General features: G+C 31.7%; 1 protein-coding gene across 1 annotated transcript; it reads left to right on the forward strand.

The window, feature by feature from the left end:
* Positions 1-368: 368 nt before the first annotated feature.
* On the forward strand, positions 369-15,707 carry LOC134716274 (baculoviral IAP repeat-containing protein 7-B-like). Its single transcript, XM_063579159.1, has 6 exons — positions 369-488; positions 5,189-5,784; positions 8,906-9,060; positions 10,928-10,949; positions 11,464-11,622; positions 15,442-15,707. The coding sequence occupies exons 2-6, from the start codon at positions 5,214-5,216 to the stop codon at positions 15,633-15,635; spliced, it is 1,101 nt and encodes a 366-aa protein (XP_063435229.1). The 5' UTR covers positions 369-488; positions 5,189-5,213; the 3' UTR covers positions 15,636-15,707.
* The last annotated feature ends 3,620 nt before the right edge of the window (positions 15,708-19,327 follow it).

The raw sequence follows: 19,327 nt of genomic DNA on the forward strand, positions 1-19,327 counted from the left end.
AATTTTACTGTTTTACATAAAACTAATTTTACAAGTTTCTTTTTAATCGTATCCTTTACCATTTTAGATTTTAAATACATATATATATAATTTAATTATGAAACCATATGCTAGCCCATAAAATTCAACCCATTACTAGTACGGATTAGTAGTTCCTTTCAATTTCCTTTGTTAAGGGGAAGTTAAACAACTGATAAGATATTATTTTTATCCATTTTAAAATTTTAAGATGTATAGTGTACATACAAGTTCCTGTTTTTAACTAATTTTTAGTTATATCCTATTCTAACTCTGTTACTATTATTTTAAATTTTAACTAGTAGATAAGATTTTAAATAACGCAATTTTAAAAAGAAACAAAATTTTTAAATGCGGTGACCCTGCAGATAGGGTGGACTTCCTGAAGAAGAAGAAGAAGAAGATTTGTTATGGTCCGAATGTGTTGTAGGCCGAGTTTGTACTCTGTAATCCAGTATACACAAAACAAGGTAAACGAAACTGTAAATAGTGGTTTACAAACACTTTAAATTTAACAAGATAAAATGATTATAACTGTTAGCCGTACGCTACAGTTCTTATAAGGACTCTTGTCGAAAATCTTGATATCTGTAATTTGTAAATGCAATGTTACTGAAATCTTGAATACTTGGCCTATCCCATCACAAACACATATATTATAAAAGGGCACTTGTTTTGGTTTGTTTCCGTCCATTGGAAGTTCGATGATTATTTGTAGTATGGTTATCCATATAGGTAGTCGACCTCTTATTTGATAAAAGCAGATGACTAAGCTTTCAACTTTCAAGCAAAACAGTTATGTTAGGAATTTTTGACACAATCTGTGAGTCACTGACCTGTAACAGCCTATAATCATGTGACAGTTGTTTATAATGCAAAAATATCAATTGAAGATGAACAGCCAAGCAAACATTAATCTGAAATTAGTTTTTTATGTAGGAAGTCTTGATTGTAGAGTGATTGTTAACCCTCTTGCTGCCAACCGTTTATCAAGGTTGCATTTCATATGCCGGAAAATACGACAGCTTAACGTCTATGACGTAACATGCCAAACAACGACGTCATTCGATATATGACGTCACGACATAATGACCATTACATTTGGGACCCATCGGAGAAAAACATAACACTGTTCAATTTTCGGTCTTTTAATTGAAAGAGATACAGCATTGGTGAGAAGCTTGCTTAAATTTATCCATGGACATATGTGTCCCTCCGGCACTGCCGGTTTGGACATATGTGTCCCTCCGGCAGCAAGAGGGTTAAAGGATCAATCGTTGCTAACGTTACCGTCTTCTCCAGCAGTGCCAAATGTCATAGCAGAAAAAAAGGATTCCCAAATCCCGGAAGGGTCAATCCTGAAATTGCGAGCTTAAAAACACCCGATCCCAGGGTCCAGATAAAGGTCCTCATAGCATTGTCTCCAAAAAGGCTGCCTATTGACTAATACCATCCAAGAAATTCTATAACAAAACACATATTTCGAACAGTTTTTGACAGATTTAGGCCTATTTAATAACCAAACACAATGTCAGAAAAAAATGTTTGGCAAATATAAACGCAGAGGAAACCATAACTCTTTTAAACAATATATTTATTATAGTGTCCAAATTGGAAACTCGGTTGAATATAACTTGGAAGCAGTCCAAGATCGAAGCAGCAAAGTTGAAAAGAGCACTTATACATGTTATATATAATTAAGATATGGGTCATAGCGTTAATATGGTTTTAGATACATTTGTAAATGCTCAAACAACAAATCTCAAATAGACACTTGAGTGAACTGCTTCAAATTGCTTAAAAAGCAGTTTTAAGTGAAAATAATTTAGACATAACAAATGTTGAAAAGTTGTGCATGTTGGAAGAGGACATAACTGTTCTATGAAAAATAATTGGATCTGCACTACTAGTCTTGGATTCAAAAGAGATGAGGATAGTACTGAACTTACATGTAAGGTCTGTGCTTCATCTGTAAAGAACTCAGAATAAGTCCTGTAAGTGACACCATCCAATTTGGAAATGTCAAATGTACACAGATTTGGCAAGAGGGATAGAACCAGACATGGGCAACTAGTAGCTAGATTAATTGCCAGGCGAGATCTTGAATTGGTGCTAAAAAACTCATACCGGCTCAAGGGAATGAATTATGGAATTAAAGAACAATTCTCAGAAGTAATCAAAGATGAGTCCTCTAAATAAATATAAAAAAAGAAGCTGCCTGTCTGGTCTATTTAAAAAAGGTAGACCCAGACATTCTTTTAAATGTGGCCTTAATAGACCACTTTCGAGTTCATCCGTCACCGGCAAAAACTCGTCAATTATGCACGCCTTTATGACGTCATTTACCAGATAGAGGGGGTTGCCTGTATCCCTGCACTATTTACGTTCATCAAGCGTCTTAGTGATCGTCTTTGTGCAGGATAAACTAGAAATAATGGTTGCTCTGTAGGTACTTACTGACAATTCCCTAATGACAGCAGTGTTGATTTTTAATTTTGAGAATTCAATTTGCAGAATAATTCGTACAATATAGAATTATAGTTTTCCAACCACTCGCTCAACATTGGAAGGAAGTGACGACGCCCCTAAACGCACAAATGACGGTGATAAAGGCGCGTATAATTGACGAGTTTTTTCCGGTGACGGATGAACTCGAAAGTGGTCTATTGCCTTTAATGAAATTGAATCAGATTATCTACAGTTAGAACACAATACCTTTAAGGATTTCCAGAAAAAAAATCTGCCATTTTTTGTTTAAATATATAACATCTTTAAAATTGCCTATAAATTACCCAATATCCAGGGAAAAAATGAGCATGATACATGTGTATCAATAAAAGTTTCCTGGAAAATATCCTCTATGAATAAATCTTTACAGACAAAATCAACTTCCTTAAATTGATTGATTGTTGGTTGCTTAACATCCAGTGGCAAATATTTCATGCATGTTCAAAACTTCCTTTGAAAATTTTCAGATAGATAATATTTCTCACATAATGTTTTTATAAATATGAGTTAAAAAAAAGATTGTTATACATTTTAGTCCAAACATTTATGCTGTCTGGCAAGGCTATTGAATTTTTTTCTGAGATGCCTTCCTACGACAAATAGCCTTGTTAGACGTCATAATTTTTTGTACTAGTTACAAATGTAGAGACTTTGTTAACTTGTATGCTTTTATCCTCTTATAATAAGTTTAAGTATATCATTGGAACAAAAAATAAAAGTCACAATAAACATTCATAGAAATGAAAATTTGAAAATGATTCATTTGTTAATTAAATTGTTTCTTCTAATTTTACAATTAAGATTTCTTAAGATATTAAATGAATTGTTTAATAGTTTTTCATCATATCTCTTTTCTTTTTTAAACTTACTATTAAACTTTTATTCAGGAATAAATATTAAATGCAGCATTATTTTTATTTAGGTCAATCAATTCTTTTCTTTTGGATGATTAACAGTGTGAAATTATAGAATGAATACATGGCCATGGTGCTATATCTTTTAGAAAACCAGTGCCATATATTTTAATTTCCATGGTGCTATTTAAGAATTCTGTGGAGAACATAGTCATACCTTTATTTTTCTTCCAAAAATCACTTGTTTAAGTATTATTATTTTAAATACCCTTACTAATTTCAACATCCCCCAACAGTACAATTTTGCACATAAACAGTAAATTTTTCTTACATGATTTGTTAAATGAAACCTTGGACTAACAGGAAAATACTCCTACTGCTTGGGAAAGTCTGTTAAGAAACTTTTTTTCTTTTTTTAAAGCCTTCGTTATTATAGCCTTATTTTTAACACAAATTCAATTTATAGATGAATGATTGCACCAAAGGTATTAACCTTTCTTCTTAATAGAAGCAAATGGTTATCTTATTCAACTTTACCTGTAATTTGATAAAAATCTAAAAAAAAAAGGTGTAATTTACGAAACTTTAATTCTTGTAGTTCCCCTGACTATTTATGTACAACAATGTATGTATCATAAAATTTTAGATTTTTCAGTTTTGTTTTCCTGTCTATTGATTTTAGCTATTTTTTTTATAATTACCCAATAACCCAAAATTCACAGGATAAACCTACATGTATAAAGAATAATGAATAAAAGCTCTATTTCAACATGGAAAACTTCTTAATGTTGAGGTAATTTGAAAAAAAGGGTAAGAAATATCTACCTGGACATTTTAAGAAAATCTATGTATCTAAAATTGGATATTAAATGATTTTAACCCAAATGTAAGAACATTTTTTCAGATCTTATGCTCTCTATATACATGTTCACCTGTTTTGGAAGAATTCAATCAGTTATATTTATGTTAATACAAACATGTTAAAAGAGGTAAATGCATTATATTTTCAATTTTCAATTATAGTTCATTGAGCCAAAGGTGTATGCCAAATTCTACCATTTGTTAAATATCAGATTTCAAATCACCATGCTTTACCGTATGAGAAAGTTTCAGGATTGATGGCACATCAACTTCCAGTTAAGAAATGTTTATAAACATGTATTATTGTAAATTTCTAACACATATTTACAAATATTCATTATTGGTCATTTATGAGATTTATGTTGCATTTTTCTATGGATCTATATATAGATATAGGAAGATGTAGTATGAGTGCCAATGAGACAACTCTCCTTCCAAATAAAAGTAAACCATTAATTATATTTCAATGTACGGCCTTCAACACAGAGCCTTGGCTCACACCAAACAACAAGCTATATAGGGCCTCAAATTACTAGTGTAAAACCATTCAAACGGGAAAACCAACGGTTTAATCTATATAAAAAACCGAGAAATGAGAAACACGTATAAATTACATTAACAAATGACAACTACTGTACAATGTAAATTAGATTCCTGACTAAGGACAGGTGCAAACATTTGTAGTGCTAGCTAGCGGGATTAAAAGTTTTAATGGTACCAAACCTCCCTTTTTCTGAAACAATAGTATAATCTATATATGTATAAGAGCTTCCTGAAATTTCTATCAGGTTTCATCGATGTGAACATGCTTTACAGTAATGTGTTTTAATTATTTTTTTCAACTTCATGTTTTCCGAATACTTTAAGTGATGGTTTCATTAGTAAGTGAATAGTCGTCATTGTCATTGGGTAGTGTATAATCTAAGATTCCCTTATTTTAATTTCAGGTTAAGATAATGTAGAGTTTTAAAGATGGATTATATACCAGAAAGCCCATATGAGCGTATGCGACCTTTGAGAGAGGACTTCAATACACGACTCAGTACATTTTCTAACTTTCCTCATAACAGTCCTGTTAAAGCTCTTGACCTTGTTAGAGACTATTTCTATTACATTGGAATAGAAGACAAATGCCAGTGTACACATTGTGGAGGTGTACTTGGTGGATGGATGCCTGGCGATGACGTTCATAGGGAACACAGGAAACATTTTCCTGACTGTTCCTACATTCAACAGTGCTTACAAAATCCACATCCACTAATTTCTTTACAACCGTTAAATCAAAGTGATGTTTCACAGGAGTATACTTCTGGACAAAGTCATGGACATGATTTTGGACACCAGCATCAGTCAAGTTCTGGTGCTCCAGTTGCCATGGAAACCACAGTTTCACAAGAAACCCCTGCTGATAAGCCAGGTGTTACAAGACCTAAATATAGAGAATATTCATTAGAGCAGACAAGATTATCCTCATATACTGGCTGGCCATCACAAATGAAGCAAAAACCAGAAAATCTAGCCAAAGCTGGATTCTTTTATTTAGGTACTTATAAATTACATATTAATGGATTTGTTGGAAAGAGTCAGTATTTTACTAACACAAGAAGGGTTGGCAAAAACTAGGTGTTTTAAAAGTTGTCCAGCTCAGTGAGAAATTGTGGGGAAACCTGGGTTTTTTGGGGTAAATATACTGAGCAATATTGGATATATATAAAATGCTAGTTTGATTGTTCAAGTTCAGTGATCAACAAATGTAATATATACATACAAGATAAAATTATTTGATAATTAAAGAAATGACTGTAATATTTATTCTGTCTATGAAGAAATAACATGAAAAAATTTAGTGCATACTGAATAACACGCGTAGCGGGTTATTTAACAGTGTGCACCACATTTTTATACGACCTCAAATTTTGAAAAAATTTTCGTCGTATATTGCTATCATGTTGGCGTCGTCGTGGTCGTCGTCGTCGTCGTCGTCCGAATACTTTTAGTTTTCGCACTCTAACTTTAGTAAAAGTGAATAGAAATCTATGAAATTTTAACACAAGGTTTATGACCATAAAAGGAAGGCTGGTATTGATTTTGGGAGTTTTGGTCCCAACATTTTAGGAATTAGGGGCCAAAAAGGGCCCAAATAAGCATTTTCTTGGTTTTCGCACTATAACTTTAGTTTAAGTTAATAGAAATCTATGAAATTTTGACACAAGGTTTATGACCACAAAAGAAAGGTTGGGATTGATTTTGGGAGTTTTGGTTTCAACAGTTTAGGAATTAGGGGCCAAAAAAGGGCCCAAATAAGCATTATTCTTGGTTTTCGCACAATAACTTTAGTTAAAGTGAATAGAAATCAATGAAATTTAAACACAATGTTTATGACCACAAAAGGAAGGTTGGTATTGATTTTGGGAGTTTCGGTCCCAACAGTTTAGGAATTAGGGGCCAAAAAGGGACCCAAATAAGCATTTTTCTTGGTTTTCGCACCATAGCGTTAGTATAAGTAAATAGAAATCTATGAAATTTAAACATAAGGTTTATGACTATAAAAGGAAGGTTGGTATTGATTTTGGGAGTTTTGGTCCCAACAGTTAAGGAAAAAGGGGCCCAAAGGGTCCAAAATTAAACTTTGTTTGATTTCATCAAAATTGAATAATTGGGGTTCTTTAATATGCCGAATCTAACTGTGTATGTAGATTCTTAATTTTTGGTCCCGTTTTCAAATTGGTCTACATTAAGGTCCAAAGGGTCCAAAATTAAACTTAGTTTGATTTTAACAAAAATTGAAACCTTGGGGTTCTTTGATATGCTGAATCTAAAAATGTACTTAGATTTTTGATTATTGGCCCAGTTTTCAAGTTGGCCCAAATTGAGGTCCAAAATTAAACATTGTTTGATTTCATCAAAAATTGAATAATTGGGGTTCTTTGATATGCCAAATCTAACTGTGTATGTAGATTCTTAATTTTTGGCCCAGTTTTAAAATTGGTCTAAATTAAAGTGCAAAGGGTCCAAAATTAAACTGAGTTTGATTTTAACAAAAATTAAATTCTTGGGCCTCTTTGATATGCTGAATCTAAACATGTACTTAGATTTTTGATTATGGGCCCAGTTTTCAAGTTGGTCCAAATCAGGATCTAAAATTATTATATTAAGTATTGTGCAATAGCAAGTCTTTTCAATTGCACAGTATTGTGCAATGGCAAGAAATATCTAATTTCACAATATTGTGAAATAGCAAATTTTTTTTTAATTAAGAGTTATCTTTCTTTGTCCAGTATAGTAAGCAAGAAATATCTGCAAGAATTTTTTTTAATTGGAGTTATCTTTCTTTGTCCAGAATCAACTTAAATCTTTGTTATATACAATATACAATGTATATTCACTTTTTACTACCAACTGGTAAATTTAAATAATCTTTACCATTCAGTGATAACAAGCAGTTTTTTTACATCTTAATATTTTATGATGTATTTAAATGAGTAGTAATTGTTGCAAACTCCATTAGAATATTTTAATTGAAATTAGTTTTGGAATAAGGGAAAGGGGGATGTGAATAAAAAATTGGGTTCAATTTTTCTCATTTGAAATTTCATAAATAAAAAGAAAATTTCTTCAAACATTTTTTTGAGAGGATTAATATTCAACAGCATAGTGAATTGCTCTAAGAGAAAACAAAAATTTTAAGTTCATTTGAATACATTCATTCTGTGTCAGAAACCTATGCTGTGTCAACTATTTAATCACAATCCAAATTTAGAGTGGAATCCAGCTTGAATGTTGTGTCCATACTTGCCCCAACCGTTCAGGGTTCAACCTCTGCGGTCGTATAAAGCTACGCCCTGCGGAGCATCTGGTTTATGTTATTTTGAATAGACAGAAAAAATATTAGTCATTCAGCCAATCAGAAGACGTGTTACGTCCAAAATTAAATTATTTCGTAATACTGGTTGATATATTCCAATAATTTTGGACATCAGCATCAGTCAAGTTCTGGTGCTCCAATTGCCATGGAAACCACAGTTTCACAAGAAACCCCTGCTGATAAGCCAGGTGTTACAAGACCTAAATATAGAGAATATTCATTAGAGCAGACAAGATTATCCTCATATACTGGCTGGCCATCACAAATGAAGCAAAAACCAGAAAATCTTGCCAAAGCTGGAGTCTTCTATTTGGGTAATTACATATAAATGGACATGCTTTTACTAGCACAAGAAGGGTTGGCAAAAACTAGGTATTTTAAGTATTACTCAGCTCAGTGTGAAATACTGGGGAAACCTGGGTTTAATGTGTTATACTGAGCAATATTGGATATATATGAAATGCTACGCTAGTTTGATTCTTCAATTATAAAGAAGAAGATGTGGTATGATTGCCAATGAGACAACTGTCCACAGGCATGACAAGAGACCAAAATGACACATATTAAGTTCAGTGATTAACAAATGTAATTTATACATACAAGATAACATTATTTAAACATTTCGTAATATTGGTTGATTTATTTCAATAATTTTGAGATAATAGGTAGGTAACAAATACTATTGCATAACCTTGTAGAAAAATCAATCATATAAATGAAAAAATAAGGAAGAACTATCTTTTGCAACTCCCAACAATGACTTATGACCATTTATTTTGCATTTTATTTGTTACGATAGGCCAAGGAGATAAAGTGAAATGTTTCTTTTGTGGAGGTATATTATGGGACTGGGATCCTACTGATGAACCATACACAGAACACGCCAAGTGGTTCCCTAAGTGTCCCTGGTTGTCTCTCAGTAAAGGGGATGCTTTTGTAGACAGAGTTCAAAAGGTCAGTTAAAAAATTAGTAATTAAAAAAATGTGAAAGTTTGTTTACAGTCTGCCCTAAAATTACTACAACTACTACATTTACTAGTGCTGTGAATGATATCCAGACAATTTTTCTTATAATTGGTAGTTTAAATGATACATGTATTTAACTAATCTGGGATATCAGACTAGTAGCTAATAGCACAGACTTGGTTTTTTTGGTAACGATTGCATGAATTGCAATCAACACCTTATAAGACTGACTTGATTTCCAAATCTTCCATGGATTATTTATCACTACCTTTTTGATGAACAAAATATAGTGCATTAATAGTCTATACATCTTATCCATAAACATTTCAAAATTTTTATAGATGTAATATATGCCCAGATATTCAAAGGACAAAATGATGTTACAATGGACAAGACAATTAAATAACTTTTGCAAGGTGCAGGAATCTAATATCTGTTTTAAAAATATAAATTATGTCATTGTAAAATTCATCTTAAAAATTGGAGTTATCTTCCTTTGTCATAATAATTGCTGTTAAATCAACTACAAGCAATGCAATATTTAATTTTACTTCCACCTGATAAATTGAAGCAATCTTTACCCTCAGTGCTTAAAAGCACTTTAATTTAGTTGTTATCTTTTTTTTTTGCCAGTGCCATTATTGCAATTTTTTACTTTTGGGGCCCCATTGAAATTAATAATGGAGAAAAGTGCAGTTTACTCATTTTACTATATGTGTAAATGCTTAATCAAACCGATTACTTTTAATGTACTGTGACTTCAGAAATTATTGTGATGTTTTTATTATTGAAAACTCTGTGACAGGGTTATAAGGGCTATAATTCAAACTCTCACCATTAATATTTTTTAAAGGAATTAAAAAGGATTTTTCTCGATATCGCAAAAATGAAAATTGTATTTTAGTCTAAAAAGACAAAATCACAATAATAAATGCACACACTCTGAGTTTATAGTATACATGTACTTTTGTGGACCAGGAATATGTTAGGACCCCCAAAGTGAAAGAATAATGTTTTGGTAAATAGATCCTGTATCTAGGTTTAAGGCATGGTGCACGTGATACCAGTTTACTTGGAATAGTGATATGTTTATACACCATTCTATAAATGTTGGTACTAGATCATCTGTAGCTTATTCCATAATCTGATGAAATTGTACAAATATGGAGTTTGTGACAAGTAACATACAGATAATCTGAGTACCTAAAATGTTTACATGTTATACTCCTACAGTTGTACATACATTTAAGTTTTTGTTTTATACTTGTATCATTATTGGTACGGGTAATTATATTTTCATTGCTTTAAACATGCAAAGAGAAGAAAGATTATTTAATCTCAGTGGCAGCAAACTGATTAAAAGCATGTTACTGAGATTACATATGGGTTGTAATGGTTAGAAATCGAACTTATGCAAATCAACACCTTAAATAAAATTGAGAATGGAAATGGGGAATGTGTCAAAGAGACAACAACCCGACCATATAGAAAAAACAACAGCAGAAGGTCACCAACAGGTCTTCAATGTAGCGAGGAATTCCAGCACTCGGAGGCGTCCTTCAGCTGGCCCCATAACAAATATATACTAGTCCAGTGATAATGAACGCCATACTAAAGTTGTCTTTTCATCTGTTAACCTATTTCAGTTTTGAAAAAAAACTTTCAATGGAAAGTCTGGGACTGTTAATGCAAGTTGAATTGTGAATTGAATGCTACAAAACGGATACAAACTTCAATTTAAACTGCATTGTTTTTCATATACAAATGTTCCAAAATCGGAGTTTTATGTACATATTTACGTACACTTGCATTAGGATGATATCGATGTAGCTCATATTATGATATTTCTTTACAGGACTTGATGTCAATGAATATAGGTATGTACACTGTATAAAAGTAAAAGGTTTTTGGTGTAACTTGAAATTAATCACTGCTGTGAAACCTTGTTGATTTTGTTTTATAGTTATATTGTTCTTTAAAAGAATATTTTACCCACAAATGTATGTCACTGTGAGATTAGTGAATAGTAGATTTTGTCCTGCTCATTATTTTCCTTGCATAGTTTCTCTATATTCAAATCAACACTGAGAAAAATTTATACCATATAGTTGGCTATGAAGGTCCCAGACATAAAAAAAATGAAAAATTCAATTGAGAAAAGCTTATGGCTATAGTTTCAGCCAAAAAAATACCCCACCAAAATGATTTAAATTCTTTCTTTCAACTCATGGCTGAAATCTCCCATAAATCTTGAAGATTGGCAGGTCTGCTGTTCAGAGCTTTATGAATTATGAACAGGTAATTATATTATAAGATATTATAAAAATAAGCACATGTGAATGTTGAAATTATGAACATTTTTAAGTTCCGAGATTATGATTCTATTTATAGCTGAATCTACCGAACAGACAGCTGCTAAGACTGTAGAAGAAACGCAACCCAAAGAAATCCCTGAAGATTCAACACCAAGTACATCATCTGCACAGGCTGCTGCTAATCCTGACAAGAAATTCACTTCAGAACAACATCTTAATGAAAAAGAACAACTAAGTATGTACAGTATCATTCAAAAATATCGATTCGATTTTGTTTTTTTCCGATTTCCGTGTTTATCGGATTCACACCGAGTACTTCGGATTTCACTCCTAAAATCCTCAAAAGATTCTCTCCCAACACCGCGTGGCTGTTAATTGGTTTATTGCCCATTGGAAGTACTTAAAATTAACGACGAGTGACAACATAATCAGATTACCCAGATAATTTACCTATGAACATTTAATCGATCTTGGTTGCACAGGTGTGCTTTAAAATCATGGTATTAAAATTGAAAATGTTTTCCTTTCTTTGGTAGATAAAGATGTGACAATATCATTTAGAATAAGATAATTATTATCTTATATGTTTTTGTCCTATGCCATTATCTTTGAAATAAAACGTACATACGAAAAAGTATGAAGAAAATACTTGTTATTTTGTGTTTCTATTACAATCCCGTCAGGTCATACATTGTGTTCTTTCAACAAAGACGATTTTGCCACAATTAATATCTTTTATAACTTATTCAATAAGCAATATCGGCGCATTAATTGTTCATTATTTTTTTTTATTGTTTTTTCGGTAACGCGATTCATCGGATCATCAAGTAAACTTAATTTAGTGAGCAATGTAAAATATTATGTTTCACAACCTCGGTACATATATACAGACTAGAATAATTTAAATTACGAACAGAAACTGTAAAATGACAGCTCTGTTGAACAAAGGAAATAACTTCAAGTTATATTGATAGCGCTCGCCATTTTCGCATTTTACAGAACGGGTTAAATTGACAAAAGTATTTATATCAATTTCGTCATTTAAATTTGGAAAGTGTAAAACTATTTTCACTTTAAAGTACTACATTTCTACCGGTCTTCATGTGTTTGACAAGTTTATATTATGACGCTCAATCAGTATACGTTTACAATAGATGTTAAAAGTTGTGATGATAAGTAATCCGCTTATCGCTATCCGATAGGTCACTAATCCTCTAATTAATATAAAACCTCAAAATTGCCCATCATAGTATTCTATTCTAGTTAAATCAGTCATCATTTTATTTTCAAAATTTCCCAAACGCCTACAAATTGGCAGTTCTTTATCGTATTATTGTCATTTGAATACAATTGATCACAATTATTCACCCCGGACAATTTCCATCATAATTTCGATATTTCATCAACCGTAATTTATATTATTGACCATGGACATATAACTAATGTTCAGGCTACTTCCTTTTTTGAAAGATAAAACATTTACATTTAAATAGTTAAAGATGTGTTCTCGTTTATTCGGATAAGAATTATATTTTTCCGATTTAAAATCAATTGTAAAAGGACCTTCTGGAGCCTCAATACCATTGCACAAAAATGTCGTTCTGCAACTTTAGAAACCTTGAATGGACTTTCCCACGGTCGGCTAAAAAGGTCACCTGAGTTTACTAGTACGCAATATTTTTTCCCGCCCTTTAAAAAACTCGTGCTGTGGATAACATTGATGTTAACTATTTTTAGCATTTAACATTGTTAAGTAAGTCAAGTTCAAGTTCAACCCAAACTGTTGATAACTGAGATGTGCATCGTGGAATTGTCTTCACACGGCAAATAATTGTTTTTAAAATCTTTTGTTTAAAATACACAAATTTACATTCATTGTGCGAAAGTTAATATTATACAAAGACGAATTAATGCAGCTGTAGAAGTATTCCTGTTGTAACTGAAATGTATTATTATCCTACTGTACTGCCAACAAATCGTAAAACGAAAATGCTGTAATTATCAAGCATAAAGAATGGTGAACAATATTTCCTTTTTACTTGAATATACAAAACTTTCAAACACGTAATTTTATAATTTTCTTTAAACTGCTCAGTTTAATTTAGCGAAAGTTTCCGGTTATTTTTACGCAAGTATGTTCATTTCGTAAATAAAATATTAATTTACTGGTGAAGACATCCAGGTCAAAATTAAGTAGTTTTTATTTTTTATAAAACTTAAATACAATTGAAAGAATTAACAACAACATTTTGCTTTTAAATCTTTTATTCATTCCAGCAATTAGATAATCGTAAAAAGAAAATGCCATTGATTTACACAATTATTACGGGGCTATTATTTTGCCTAATGAATGGTGAACACATTTTCCTTTTTACTTGCATATATAAGACTTTTAGACATATAATTTTTAAATAAAGACTTTAACTTTGAAGTAGAATATTTGTTTTTTCACATATTCCGCTATATTTTATAATCAATTTTTTTTAAAAGCAAGTACATTAAGGTTAAGATATTTTTAGATGGGCTAACAAAAAATACGAAAATATTTTGACTTCAGTTTTTATTACCACAAATGAAATTTAATTAGTATAAAAGACATTTAAAATTATACACCTGTTTGACACTTAAACTGGTACAGTAGACTGGAAATTTAATTCTTTTTTACTTCAACCTTTACCTGTCAGGTAATCCAATTACCCATTCAGTCTTGTGCCAGTAGAGATCAAAGTAGGATAAGGGCAATTAATTTCTCGGTGTAGAGAGTGAGCTCGTTATCACAATAAACATTTACCTGATTTTGGGAGAGATTACTCCCAAATTCCTCCCAAGATTTTGGGAGGAATATCGGAGTTTTTTGGAGTGGCTCCGACATTTTCCTCGGTGTAGGGTGTGGGAGAGTTGGTCCTCTTGAAGGGTACTGTATGTTGTTATTATTATATAGAATAAATTTTACTGCATCGCTGTGTAAATTCACTTTTTATAACATGTCCTGTCCAAAAGAAACAGTTAAGGTATATGTTGTATGCATCTATTAGAATCTTCTTCGATATTGAACTCATTGCCTACATGGTGCAAACCACTTATCAAATCATTCTAAATAATAAATATTACAATATGGAGATGTGGTATGATTGCCGATGAGACAACTTTCCACCAGAGTTCAAATGAAGTAAATGTTAGCAATTATAGGCAGATATACAGCCTTCAACAATGAGAAAACCCATATTATATTATCAACGCCCTGACATAAAAAAATATATTTTAAAAACAACTCATTTGAGCAAACTAACAGCAAAATTTATAACAAAACTGAACCAGAGTCAATCACTGACTGGGGACAGGCGTATCAAAAATGAGACAGGATTATATAAAAAAGAAGATGTGGTATGATTGCCAATGACAACTGTCCACAAGAGACCAAAATCACACAGCCATTAACAACTATAGGTCACCGTACAGCCTTCAACAATGAGCAAAACCCATATCACACAGTCAGCTATAAAAGGCCCCAATAAGACGATGTAAAACTATTCAAATGAGAAAACTAGCAGCATTATTTATATAAAAAATGAATGAAAAACAAATATGTAACACATAAACAAACGACAACCACTGAATTACAGGCTCCTGAATTAGTATTGTTTGAAGGTGCTATATATGATCGCTTCAAACATTAACAGTAAATCCTTCCTTTCAAAAAAGGTTTGTACAAAAAAGATAATGTAAATTCAGATAATTAGTGAGGATTTTATTACTGGAAATATTGCTACAAGATGGGTTTGGCCAAAAAAAATAATCTTGCACGTAAATTTTTATTGCATTCCTCGTACAAAGCTTCCTTTTAGAATGCAAAGTATGATCTCACAATAAAATAGACTCACAAAAATTTCTGAACTTACAGAGTATTATTTTGATATTAAAGTCAACACACATTCCTGGCATACTCACTGAGTTGTATCATACATAGTTGATACTTATAACTTGTCTCCCATAAAAGATAAACATAATGAAATTTCGTGATGAACTCAATCTGTAATTAAATCTTTACTTTTAGATGTAACAGACATTATTGCTGAAAACCGAAGAATAAAGGAAGAAAAACAATGTAAAATATGTATGGACGAAGATGTTAGTGTAGTATTCTTTCCTTGTGGACATTTGTCGTGCTGTCCTAAATGTGCTGTAGCTTTAGACAAATGTCCGATATGTAGAAAAGATATTGAAAAGCAAGTGAAAATCTATTGGTAATAAAGTTATGCAGGGTTGCGTTCAATATTGTAGCAGCTAGAAAGGGCTACATTGATTTTTGACTACTGAACATGTAGTTAGCCTAGCTGCTATCTAGATCTAGTCAACAACCAAGCTAGCTACACGTTCAGTAGTAACAAATCTATGTAGTGCTTTGTAGCTGCTACAATATTGAACGCAACCCTGATAAAGAAATCAATTTAAAATGTGAAAATCTGTGATATTTCTAAATTTAGACTATTTAAATATCTTATTAGGTTCAAAGTCTGACTACTGTTTAGAAAGAGGCAGTAGATACAAAGGGGATATTAACAAAAGTAAAACAACAACTGTTAATGCCGTGTCATAATCCAGAAAAAGGGCAGGATTGGGGTAATGTCAAATGGAACATATCAATGACCATCTGTGATACATATAACCAATAAAGGTCAACCAACTCATGATGGCATCAACTTAGCCGCTTGAAACATTAGGTTCAATAGCCCCCTTGTAAGCAGCAACTGTCTTTCAAGGTGGGAAGGAAGAGTTTGTACATATCATATCAACTGGAAAACTCAATATACAGACCCTTCTGAAATCTTGCTAAATAGAATTCCAATGCAACAACGTTTGTAAAGTTCATTTTGATTGGATAACGTCACTAATTTTCCTGGCATTTATTGACAATTAATGCTATGGAATGTACATGCAAGAGCAGAGAATATATAACAGATTTTAAATACATGTTTTAACTTTGTTTCCTGTCAGTTTCATAAGAATGGAGATAACAGTATTGTATTTTGAACTTGGAGGCATCAATTTGTTGTTTGATGGTGGCAAATACTTGTTTACTGTCTCCACTAATGTGTTAAATAAATTTGCCATCATCAAATTACCAATTGATGCAGTCGGAGCTTACAATACAATAAAGGTATCTCTTAAATGGAAATTTACAATTGGGAAACTGAAATTATCACTTTTGTTGTTGCAACTTACCCTCTAGATGTTTATCAAAGATTTGAGACAGAATTAAATGTATCTGCTGTATCATTACTTCAAATGTAATTGGATAGATGCATTCATTGTTGTCATTAAACTGAATTATTAAGCTTAAAGCAGTAGAATAAAAAGGACTGTGCATTAGGAACAGCATGATAAGTGCAAATCACATGAAGATAGGAAAGATAATGAAGAAGTGTTTTATAAAGGTTTGTGTAGATTATTGTGCTTGTCTAAACATAAGCATTTCTTGAATAAAAAGAGTCATAGGCAGATCCAGGGGTCCCCCCTTTCTTGGGAAAAATTTGGTTGATTTTCTAAGGAATTACAGTCTTGTCAGCAGTTCTATTTTTAACTTACTTGAGGAAATTTATTTGATGTAATTTATTTTTTAACATACCTTGTAATTATATAGAATGCCAAGGGAAAAAACATTATCTATCCAAATTATTTGGATCCTAAATTACGTTACATTTTTTTTTTTAATGAGAAGATAGATAATTTTTTAACTGAGTGTCTTTTGTAAGACTATGTTTAAAATGTTTTTATTTATTGACTACATTGTTTATTCACACAAAAACTGAATTTATTCACCAGCTGTTCATCTTATTTAATGTAAAGCATTTAGCTCATTGGTCAGAATTTTTTTGAACAATTTTTATATATCAAAAGTATTGTAAGTCAAATTTCTTTTAAGAAAACTCATTGCAAGCCCTTCTACATTTTCCATGTTATACATTGGACAGAAGCTTCTTGTTATCATACTGTCTAGTTATTTCACTCTTGTTAAAGATATATCAGGTTTTCATGCACATGTATGTATATTTTGTTATTTATATAATTGTATAGACATTGTACATATTGTTAATAAAGAAACAAAATGCAAATGTTTACCAAAAAGGGAGAATATTTTAATGCAAAAGAAAACAGCATTGGTGTTGTTGTGACGAAAAGCTACTGATTTTTTGCTATTATTATTTTTATTTTATTAAATGTATTTCAGGCTATTGTGTATTTATTTGCTCTCTATAGGAAAACATTCAATCAATCAGTTGTGAATAATTAAATAAGGTCCAGGACTATGTGAAACCTGATTTGATAAGCTATACTGTAAATTCAGAGATTATTGGGGAAAATAAGACAGGGTTATAATTGCAATTATTTAAAATCGCATTTAAAATTTTTCATAACAGGATTTTCTCAAAATTGAAAAAGTCTAAAATGACAAAATTACAATAACAAATGCAGCAATAATTTCTAAATTTTTAGTATATGATGATACATGTAGTATTTTTTGCCCTTACATTCATTCAAAACTAATTTTATATGTGAAACAGATTGATAGCCAAGCAGATTGATTAGTTATGGCAACTAGGTGATATAAATAATGGATTATCATGGTTCAGTGACCAGTTCACACAAAACTGGTTGTTAAGGGGTGGGACAGGTTGGTGATGCCCCTTCCAGCAGAACTATATGTTTCATCCCACAAATGGTTGAGGGTTTAGAAAATTTTGATTTGATAAAAATTAACTTGTTCCTGACAGTCCAATTGTTCTTCCTTATTATTGTGTATACCTCGATATGCAGACCAGACTTTTTGATAAACTAAATAGTGAGTATTTTTATTAGGTTCACACTTAACTCTAGTACTGGTAATTTCGTTTTTTAAAGAAACACAAGTACTTGAAAGCTACACCAATTTACCTTCAGGGAAATAAATTATTAACTTGAAGCAAACATTAAAAAAATATATTCAGAAGGCCTTTAAATATCTTATAAGTTAAAAGATAATAAGTTGGCTTAAGAGTTCAATGGTTGGAGGCTTGTAGAATTGGCTTAAGATGACAGCCTAAATCAAATATAGCTACCTAACACCAACTCTTCTTGACAAAGGCAAATAATAAAGTAAACAAGAGATTCTCAGTGTAAATATATATAAACCCACTTGTTATATGATAAAGCAGTTCTTCTTATTCCAGTCATATTTATTATTATTTATATCATTTACAAAACCTTTAGGAATTGTGGTCATCACTGCTCTAAATCATCACATGTTATTCAAACTTTTGACTTTTTTTAGGGTCCCTAATGAGTTTTAAGAAATATTTTTGGAATTTCTATTCAGTCATGTGAAATAGAGAAAAAACTTTCATTTCATCCTTATAACAATTGTCATAAAAAGCCTACATGAGATATTACTTCTACAGCAAGATTCTTGATGCACATGATGTTCTATTATTTTTAATGTCTACTCTGTAATAAAAGATTTATGTATTACACAAAATATATATAGAATAAAAGGTAGTTTCGTTTTCGATACTGACTATATCAAAACCGAAACTGCCTATTTTTAGCTCACCTGGCCCGAAGGGCCAAGTGAGCTTTTCCCATCACTTTGCGTCCGGCGTCCGTCGTCGTCCGTCGTCTGTCGTCCGTCGTCTGTCGTCCGTCGTCGTTGTTAACTTTTACAAAAATCTTCTCCTCTGAAACTACTGGGCCAAATTGAACCAAACTTGGCCACAATCATTATTGGGGTATCTAGTTTAAAAAATGTGTGGCGTGACCCGGTCAACCAACCAAGATGGCCGCCACGGCTAAAAATAGAACATAGGGGTAAAATGCAGTTTTTGGCTTATAACTCAAAAACCAAAGCATTGAGAGGAAATCTGACAGGGGTAAAATTGTTGATCAGGTCAAGATCTATCTGCCCT

The sequence above is a fragment of the Mytilus trossulus genome, chromosome 4, assembly GCF_036588685.1.
Source record: "Mytilus trossulus isolate FHL-02 chromosome 4, PNRI_Mtr1.1.1.hap1, whole genome shotgun sequence".
In the NCBI taxonomy this organism is placed as follows: Eukaryota; Metazoa; Mollusca; class Bivalvia; order Mytilida; family Mytilidae; genus Mytilus; species Mytilus trossulus.